General features: G+C 36.5%; 1 protein-coding gene across 1 annotated transcript in view; it reads right to left on the bottom strand.

Annotated features, from left to right (window-relative positions):
• Window positions 1-1019: 1019 nt before the first annotated feature.
• Window positions 1020-10595, bottom strand: part of LOC106462914 (leucine-rich repeat serine/threonine-protein kinase 1-like) — a 257033-nt gene continuing 247457 nt past the window's right edge. The window contains exons 21-22 of the mRNA XM_022390319.1: window positions 9802-10012; window positions 1020-2285 (exon numbers count right to left, since the gene is read on the bottom strand). Of these exons, the coding sequence (XP_022246027.1) occupies window positions 2163-2285; window positions 9802-10012 (334 nt within the window). The 3' untranslated portion in view covers window positions 1020-2162. The remainder of the gene's footprint in view (window positions 2286-9801; window positions 10013-10595) is intronic.

Here is a 10595-nt window from a genome sequence, read left to right as displayed (position 1 = left end):
ACATACAAGGGAACCAACTTTATATGCCTTAAAATAACCTTTCATTAATTATGAATTTACATAATTTCCATCCAGGGAACGGGTACTCCAGCTAGTTATTAATGTTTTTGTTTATTTTAAATACAAAGTAATTGAAATGTTGACACTATTATTTTCCATTATTATTTTTGATTAATTCATGTTTGTTCAGCATAATTAATTAGTGTCATGATTGCCAAAAGTAATAACTAATTGAAATTAGGGTTTCTGATTATTACTCTTTGTAATTGTTCCAACTATTCAAGTAATTGAAATGTTATGTTTGTTTGTTTTTAAGAACAAAGCTATACATTGGGTTATCTGTGTTCTGTCTTCTGATTTGTAGTTACAAGTTTTTTTTTCTAGTCAACTCTTTTTTGCTTTTTAGCCATCTCATGAAAATAATCAATTAGTTGAATGTAATTGATTAATGAACTCAATGACTGATTGATTAGGAATTTCCACTAATCAGTCATTTCTAGTGTCCAGTATTTTTACTATATGTCAATAAGAGACATAGTGGATAAAACGTTTAAATATCAATTCAGTTTAATTTCCCTAGACATTTCATCATGTAGTATCTAAAAGTAAAGTAATTAATACAAACTTTAATAAAATAATAATCTAAATGGAAACTATACATTTGAGTGTGTGAGACATTGGTAGGCATAGAATATTATGTACAAAAATATTGGTACTGTTATGCCTCTGGTCGTTAGTTAATTTTCTGTAAAAATTCTTTCCGAAGAAACTTTAGTGATACAGGTCCTTTCTTAAATAAAACTGGTTTATTGTTTCTGAATACGAATTTGCAATACACTTAATTTCCACAGTCGCGCTATAACAAACGCTATAATTCACAACGAACGTCTCACGTGCTCGACTCAACTGTCAATTACACCTTGTTGCCGTCACTTCTTGGCGGCTTATATATACAAGACTACCGCATATCTAGTAAAAGCTCAAGACTTCATGAACCTTCGAGAATATGACGTGTTACTAGCGTCATGTGACCCCCGCTGTCATAACAGTATTATATACAAGCATGATATTATTGTACCATGTTGGATAAATTGAACTGAATACCTCCCCTTTGACACTTTAAAGAAATGACAACTGGCAAAAAAGTGCTCACTTCGATAGTGGTCTTTTCTTGTGCTCGGGTAAAATGAAAAGGAACAGTGGCATCCAGCAGACAAAATCATCATGGCTACTTTACAAACCTGAGAACTCTTATTATGTTGGTTGCACCTGCTACATCGATACCCAAACATTTTTGCTAATAATGCATTGTATTCAGTCTCTTTTGCTTAAAAACAAATGCAATGCAATTTTCCTTATTGAAATAAACATTTAATGACAAAATATGACCTTAAATGGTCCACTAAACAATCATATTGTATATGTGCTATGATCAAAGGCATTGGGATGACTGCACATCTTTTATTTATTCATAACTATTTTTATAAAAATTACCATTGAATTCTTTCAAATGGCATCTGCTAGTATTAACATAAAAATCACTTTGCACTCAAAGCAGTCAATCCTCTGACTTCATATATTCACGGACAAATCTTTAGTAAAATATTTAATAAAAAAATCTGAATTTCTGTGTGCAAAAGACTTCTAAGGTTTGCTGAAAGCTTGCCAAATTTTGTGAACATACACAAAATATATTGAAAGTTATGATATGTATGGCAAGACAAAGCCAAGAAAGCTTAGCAAACATTAGGATAACTGGAACACAGGTAAAACAAAGATTTCCATAATAACTATAATTTAGGGCTTTTTCTAAACGTTATTTATTGTAATGCAACAATGAATTGCAAATGAAAGTATGCAATTACAGGTACAATAGTTAATAACCTGTACAAAAAAGTAAAGAATTGCATGAGAAAAATTACAGTATACTAGTGCCAAGGTTCATCACTAACAAGTGTTTTATAATAAAGATATTAGTTCTAGCAAAATACTGGTAGAGCAAACAACCATGAATCTTTTGCTTTTAAATACAAAACAAAAAACATTCTCTGTTCAAGCACTGAGGTTTACACACACAATTATACACACCTTGCTTTATTAATACCTTAGCTTCTGTATATTAAGTTTAAAAACATAAGCAAAACTTTTTAGCTCTAACAGTTTCATCTTACCCTTTGTCTGATATTAGCTTTGAAAACAAAGCCAAATGCACCTCGCCCTAACAATCTTCCCCTTCTAAGATTTTCTGACCGTACCAGAAATCTCTCCCCCAAGTCAGCAAAAACCTAAAGGTTAAAAAAATATTTTTCTTACAATAATTGGATACGAGTTTCTAAAAAAAACCCACTAATTTCTTAAAGAAAATATATCATATGCAAAATGATACATTCCACCTATCTAATAAGAAAATATTAATGAGTTTTTTACATAGTACATGGATTTCTAACCATAATTTTATTTAAATAATAACTATTTAAAGCAAATTTTTATCACTTATTTTAAAAACCAGATATAATATGTTTCTAATCATGAAGTGTTTTAGCAAAATACACGCTGTTTCTACAAAGTACTTTTGCACAAAATGCATGTTTGTGTTAATTAACTTTACCAAAAATTTTGTTTTCCCTACAAAGTAGTTAAAAAAAGTTATACTTCTCAAATAAAGATATTTTTGATAAAAAAAACTTGTGTTTCTAGAAAGTAGTTTAGAAACATAAGTTATCTTAAAAGTTAACATTCTCCTAAACTGAAAATGTATTTCCACTTACTTCCGCTGACACTGTAACTATTTCTCGATCTCCAGGGTTTCAACTCTTTGCTCATCTAAGCATTAAAAATGCTTGCTCCAGTCTTTAATACGCCACTTGAATGCCCTTGGTAAATTCTGATTAGCAAAATTCTCCACCAACTTCAATGCACCCCCCATTTAGGTACTGTATATAATCACCTCATTCAGAAAATGTAATCACTTTTTCAAGAACTAAACCAGTTTTTAGTGGGGAGAGTGTCAGCAGAGGTAAGTATTATTGGAATTACATTTTCAGTTTCAGAGAATGTTAAGTTCCAAAACATACTTACCTCTGCTGACACTACAGCTAGAATCCCACATTGAGAAGGTGGAGAGGCCAGTGCAGGCATGAACCATACAGAAAGCATCTGTACAGAACAGGAGTGTACAAAAATAAAGATGGTACAAGAGTGGGGAAACCACATTACATCCATAACAGGTATGCTCTTCTTCTGGAACTCACTTCCTATATCAAAGGTGGAATAGAATATGAGTAATCATCAGTATAGGTCAGCCCCAACCAAACAGCTGAAGTTCCACAACTCGGGGTTGGAATTAAGGGGTTGTGGTACCTATATCCCACATTGGTGGCTAGGACTATTGGACTGCAATGTTATGTATATATACTTTTGATTGGATCCCAACCTATAGCCATACAGTGATGCGTTTCACACCACCTGAAAAAGTCCAGAAGGCAACACCGCAGGCTTGGAATGACAGGATCGTGTATGCCGTACTCAACCAAAGGAACGGTACTCATCTGGTCTGGAATTAGGAACATTCATCCTCCAACATTGATAAAAGGGAAGGGCCATGAACCCACCAACCGGATAGCTTTGTGTCAAATCTGAACCAGACTTAGGCTCCCACAGAGGTTGGTTCTATTCCTACTGACATCTGGGAAAACATCCAGGGACCCGAGTAAAAGGGCCCCAACTTTGCTCTCTTCTTAAAGAGTGGAAGAACACAAGCACTTAGGAGGAAAAGCCTCTGTCGACCACCCCAGCAACTGGAGGTGGTAAGGATTCTCTTGCTCCACTGATATAACCTGTAATATGCATTGGGGAGTCCTGAGGAACAGTGCTCTGAAAACTGTTCAATAGGTGAACCAAGTTTCCTACAATTTTAAAAGCAAACCTGACCCTGATTTATTCAACCTGAAGATCAGCAGGGATAGTCCATGAGTGGCGGTCCATAAAAATAAGGTAATACCATCCAGTAGGTGCTTAGATGGTCTTATGGAACACACCGTTTTGACAGAGCCTGTTGCAGCCTGTAGTAATTATAGTGAATGTGGTTGCTAGTGCAGAATTGAAAAGAGAAGCATACCTGCCTGGGTAACATTCCCCGTAGAGTGGGATCCTGGAAATAAAAAAGTATGTGATTGTGGAAAATACTCACCTCTGTTTAAAATCTAACAGATGTGTTCAGAAATAGCTACAGGGGATAGTCGAAAACCCTCAGAAGAGGAAACTGCTAGATCATGTAAGTAATGAGATAGGAAAGTACTAGGAGTAGTTCACATACCAGCCTGCACAATGTCTTCTAGAGGGCAATTCAACTGGGCAGCTAATGACATAGAGATATGACAAATCTCGTGAAATGTGACATGCAAAAGATTCCTCTCCTGTAATGATAATTCATTATAGGCCATGTGAATCAATTTACAAAGCCACCTTGTTAGGGTAATGAGTAATAAATCATGGGAAATAGAAGGATTCCAATAAATGAACAATCAATACCTACTACCTCACAATGAGTTAGTAAGAGCCACCTAACACTTGAGGGCCTTAACAGGACATAACAAACGATCAGAATCAGAGTGGTCATAAAGGTGAGAAATGTTTGGCAAATAGATTGGTAAAAAGGATCGTTCCTCTTCCCTAGGTGCCAGAGTCTTGGGAAGAAAAGACCTATCAGGGTAAAGCAGGACAAATGTGGAATGATAAAAGAGTCCAATTCACTTGGATTGCAAACTACTCCGACTGACGTAGTCCACAAGCCAACAATAGCAAAAAATACAATTTAAGAGAAAGGTAAAAACAAAGAACACAAAGCTAAGGGCTCAAAAGAAGGATGAGACAATGCATGTAAAACAACTTTAAAATACAAATTCGGTAATTTAAAATGTCATTTGAGTCAAAGAATAGAAAAGGTTTTAAACAGACCTGATAGTACTGAGGATTCAAAACCTTCCGATATTTGGAATACTGAAAAATAGTGGATAAGGATGTCTTATATAAAGCCACTGCAGATGAAGCAAAACCCCTCTCAAGTACTCCAAGTTATAAAATGGGATATGGTAGATACTTTACGATGAAGAGAGTTTAAATTCCTTTTAATACATCACTGATTACAAGTATTCCATTTCTGTTGATAAAGGGCTGTGGTAGGCCTACAGAGAGATTTAGTTAAATAAAGAGAAACCTTAGAAGTTAAACCCTTATGCTGGACAAAGGACTGCATAATTTCCAGGCATGGAGATTGAGTTTCCAAAGATCTGAGTGAAGAATGTCTGATCAAAGTTGTCTCAACGGACACTGCCAGAAGTGGACATTCCTGCAGATACTGAAGAAGCAGAAGCCATGTTTGAGCTGGCCAATATGGTGCAACCAAAATAACTCAAGAGGGAGTGGAACAAACCATAGTCACAACCTGGGTCAATAGGCAAATTGGGGGAAAGATGCTTGTCTAGTCCTGACTGAACGATCTACTGCCTATGCCTGAGGATGAGGTATCAGAGACCAAAAAACTGCAGTTGAGAGAGAATTCCAATTAGTTGCAAAGGCATCGATCGTTGGAGACCCAAACTGAGAGCAAATCGACTGAAACACCTTGTGATGTAGCAACCATTCCATCAGAAGAATCTAGTTGGGTTGAGACAAGTGACCTGCAATTAAATTCATCACTCCTGGAATATGACATGCTAAAAGACTGATATGATGGGAATGAGCCTAGTAGAGAAGATTCAGGTCTCGAGAATGTGTGCCTCCTTGACGAGAAATCTGAGATACCACCGAGGAATTGTTGAAATGTATCATGACAACTTTTCCCTTCAAGAGAGAGACCTTGAACCATTGTCCGGTGTACTGCAAGGAGTTCAAGAATGTTGATATGGAGGGTAGACTCATCTTCCATCCAAATAACCTGGAACTCCTGACCTCAAAGAGAAACTCCCCATCGCTGAGGAGATGCATCTGTGAACAGATGGATCTTGGAATGAGGTGGTGGAATGGTTATGCCTATAGTAGTGTTTTAATCCAACCACCTTTCTCAATTGACAATGTTGCTCCTGAGTAATGAGACAGGATGATCCAAAGGATTGCAATGCAAGATCTATTGGTTGCACAGTGACCACTGAAGATACCTCATATGTGTTCATACCAAAGGAATAAGAGGCCCGAGGGATGCCAACATCACAAAACGAGAGAGAACCATCCACGCAGTAAGAAAAGGAGATATAATTAAAAGCCTGATGGCTCTTTCCATGGCTTCAAGCCTGATAGGGGTTGGTTGAGCACGACTTCAGTGAGTGTTGAAAAACACACCCAGATGGATGAGATATTGCATTGGTGACAGAATACATTTCTCCAGTCTGATAAGAAAGCTGGCTTTTTTGGCTTCTGAAAGGAGACTCTGAGACTGTTGTTCTGCTAACTGATGGGATGGAGCCAGAAGGAGCCAGTTATTCATTTAATGATTTTTGCACAGGCCCAAGGAATGCAGATGATGAGAAAAAGCTTGAACAACTCTGTAGAAGACATAAGGTGCTGAAGCAAGACTAAAGGTAGAGCCCTTAACTGCAGCACCTGACTCTTGTGCACAAATAAGAGAAACCTCTGGAAAGATTCCACTAGGGGAATATGGAGTTAAGTGTCAGAAACATCAACTTGGTCATCTAGAGCCCAAATGCAAAGCACCATCGTAGGTGGAGAAAATATTTAATTGTAAAGCAAGGAGGATCTAAAAATTGGTTGAGTTGAGACAGATCGATGATTGGATGCCAATCTCCTGTCTTCTTGGGTACAACAAATAAATGGGAATAAATTCCTGGAAGAATGGGATCGACTCTCTCTACTACCTTTTTGACTAACAACTCTCTTATGGCCTGGGAACGAAGTTCCACTTGCCATGGATCTGTTGGAGGTGGAAAGGCAACAGGTGTGTAGATAACTGTAGAGGTGATGTAAATTGAGTGACCAATCCTGAAGCCAGAACATGGAGTACCCATGGATCCCTGGTGACAGAACTCCAGATGTCCAGAAAGTGATGTAATTGTGCTTCCACTGCTCTCCTGCCCATGGAATAATCACCGATGCCATTGTTGATGGTCCGCTCGAGCCATAGATCCTTGAGAATACTGACAGACTCTATTATGAGAACCAATAGACCTGGGAACCAAAGGAGGGGGTCGGGAAACACTACGAGCTGACATTCCCAAGTTAGTGCCAGAAAGGTGAGAAGCCAACAACAATAAAGAAGAATGTAAACAAGTTGAATCAATTAATGATTCTAACATCTCTGGATAATAATCTTGCTGAGGTAGATGTTAGCAAAATCCGCAACTTGTCCTGATATTGCTGATGAGAACATTGATAGGCTTCCGACAAAAGCTGGATTGAAGATAAATACCTCAGGACAGTCGTGAGACAAAGATGAATCTGAGAAAACTGTGATCTGTTTAAAGTGATCACAGGTTCCAAACTAGACCCCCATAGGACCAAAAGTGGGTCCCCATCTATTGAAAATCTAAATATACCTCCTCCTGTCTGTGATAATTCAAAGCATGCTGTTCTGATAAATGTGAGAACAAGGCATAGCTATCCCTTTGTGTAACTGAGTGGCAAATCTCGCAGCATGAACAGCAATATCAGAAGGAGGAGGAAAAACCAAGCAGTCACTTGCCATCCTTTCTGCCAAGGGGAAGAAGTAGAGTCAAATAAATAGGAGAGACCCCCAAAACCTCACAAACCCTAGTAACCAATTGAAGAAAAGGGGCTGTAGGTGACTGAGAAAGATGATCCTCTGTTGAGGCCAACCTGGTGAAAGAAGAAGCCGGAAAAAGCAAGTCTAAATTCTCCCCAGCTGGTCGTGGGTCATTTGCAAAAGCAGCCTCATAACCCACCGGACAGACACCTTCAGTCCGTATATATGTCTCTCCGTCTTGCAACGGATCATATCACGGACAGCTTTGACTGAGAGAGACTCCTCACCTGGCTTTTGACAAAAACCAGATGGTAGAGGTGGAAGAGGTCTGGTTGGCCCCCGTACTAGAAACATTAACTCAGGAATTCATACTCGTCAGTACATTTTTTTAAAGTAATTTACAAATATAAATTAAGATATAACTGTAGTAACACCAAACACATTCCAAGTTGCAAGGTAAATTGTGAATAATCACAACACTCCTGTTTATAGAAAACCGTGCCAAATGCTTTTTCAAGAAAAAGTGATTATATTATCTGAATGAGGTGCTTATGTACAGTACCTAGATAGAGGGTGCACTGAAGTTGGTAAAGAATTTTGCAAATTAGAAGTTGTTAAGGGCAATCGAGTGCCAATAAAAGACTGGAGCAAGCGTTTTCAATGCTTAGATGCTTAGAGTGGAAACCCTGGAGATCAAGAAATAGCTAGTGTCAGTAGAGGTAAGTATATTTTGGAAAATTTAAAGTTATATTTACATTGATCAACCACAAATTTCAGCCTCTAGTCATTTTTTCAAAATGTACCACATTAAGGTAACCTGGAAAATTATCTCCTCACACTACCATTTCTATGAAATTTTTACCATTCTTCCACTGTATTGATAATTACACTTAGCAATATCATAAGCAGAAACTGTATCCGATTTGTCAGTGTAGTGAATAGTAGGAGTTTTATATCATGCCAAAATGAAAATATACAATATAAGAAATGTATGACAAGGTTAGCACTCTTTCTAAACAATGGTTAATAACCTGTGCAAAAAAGTAAAAAATTGCATATAAAAACAATTACAGTTTAGCAGTGTTAGACTTCAGCAACTACTTGCCACTGTATAAGGGCAGTGTTAAGGGGCCTATGCTTGAATAGATTTGATAGATAATGTTTATCAGTCACATCTATAAATACCATGAGCACAATAACAATATGCATGCATGTATTTTATTATAAGACATTGTCTAAACCCACTTCAAAGTATAATTTTCCTATTTCTACTTACTGTTATTTCTGTCTACTTTTATAATTTTCTCTCTAAACATGAAAATTAGTTTTGTAAATCTTACTATAATTTGAAAGAAAATTGTTTGTTCTCTAACTCCTCCTCCTAGGCTTTTGCATGTGGACCTGTCAAATATGGTTTAATCAACTAGGAATGATTTAGCACATGTCAAAAAAGAAGCTATTTTTATTTTAAAATGCATAGATTCTTTTGCTCCAGCACTGGCTAAATATATAACAGTTAGTAACAAAGGTCACTAGGGGTAATGATGGGATTCCTCCAGTTTCCTCTTTCATTACATGAGGTATACATATTGTCTATGTACTTTCCATCATTACTGGTATATTTAGGATAAAAATATAACTACTTATGTTCGTAACTGGTAAAATATTAATTCTAAAATTGCATTTCATCTTCAAATCCCATCAATCATTTGAGTGATTTCTTTTCATACATTGTTTATACGCATGTTGCTTACTGCTTTTTGATAAAAAAAAGAAACTACAATAGATAATAAAATACATGAATAAATTTATTCTTATGTACTTTCAGTCTTTACGTTGCCACAAGCATATTTTGGAAAAACTTTCATAAACCTCTTGCCATGCATCACACGGGTAAATCTGCTGGTTTTATTACTTTTAACTGTAATTATGTGAAACAATGAAGTTTTCCTAGATAAAATCAGATACTTTCCAAATAAACAGTAAAGAAAAATGTATCAAAAATCTAGTGAGAAATAAGATTCTACTAATATTTCTATTTGTAGCCTCAATATTTTGTTAATAGAAACCAGAAATAAAGAACTAACCACATCAGGAGCTAAAAGAGACATTTTAAGATCACCATGAATTGGACATTTGATAACTTGCTCCTGGTAAGCTGTGAGGATACAGTCTTCAACCATAAAACTGTAGACAGTGAGGTCCCCTTCAGTTGTAGAATCTATTATAGCAGCTCCATCTTGCTTCTGCCTGGAGAGTAGCTCTTCATCCAGTCTTCCTTCAGCCGAAGGTTTACGACTACAGCAATTAAAATGGAATAAACTTAGAAAGCAATGCCAAAACGAACGTAAAGATTATATTTCTAACTTAAAAATACCTTTCAAAAAATTACAGAGCTTTAAAAACTTCTACAGAGGTAAAACATAATACCTATCTCTTAAGAGGTGTAGAATGCTTTAAACCTTTGACATAAGTAAATACTTTCAATGTAATAAACTGCTCCAAGAAGTTTCTGACAGTTTTTACTCAAACATATTTTTATGTTCCACCATGAATCAATCAAAGAGCCTCATATGAAGCTGCCACAGATTGATATGTTAAAATATTGTTACGTCTCCGTTTGTTAATTGATTTTCCGTAACTTCGTTCCGACGAAACTTTAGCGACACAAGTCCTTACTTAATAAAACTGGTTTATTCTTTCCGAATACAACTTTATGATACACTTAATTTCAACAGCCGCGCTATAACAACGAACATTAACTTCAACAATACTCTCTGACTGCAGTTCAATTACTCACTACCTACACATTGTCCCGTCACACAGTGTACCTACTTATATACACCACGACCACCCCAACTCTAGCCAAATGCTAAGCACC

Source organism: Limulus polyphemus, unplaced genomic scaffold (assembly GCF_000517525.1).
Source record: "Limulus polyphemus unplaced genomic scaffold, Limulus_polyphemus-2.1.2 Scaffold1281, whole genome shotgun sequence".
NCBI lineage: Eukaryota > Metazoa > Arthropoda > Merostomata > Xiphosura > Limulidae > Limulus > Limulus polyphemus.
The sequence above is the reverse complement of the archived record's forward strand: the minus strand, read 5'-3'. Positions and strand labels throughout refer to the sequence as shown.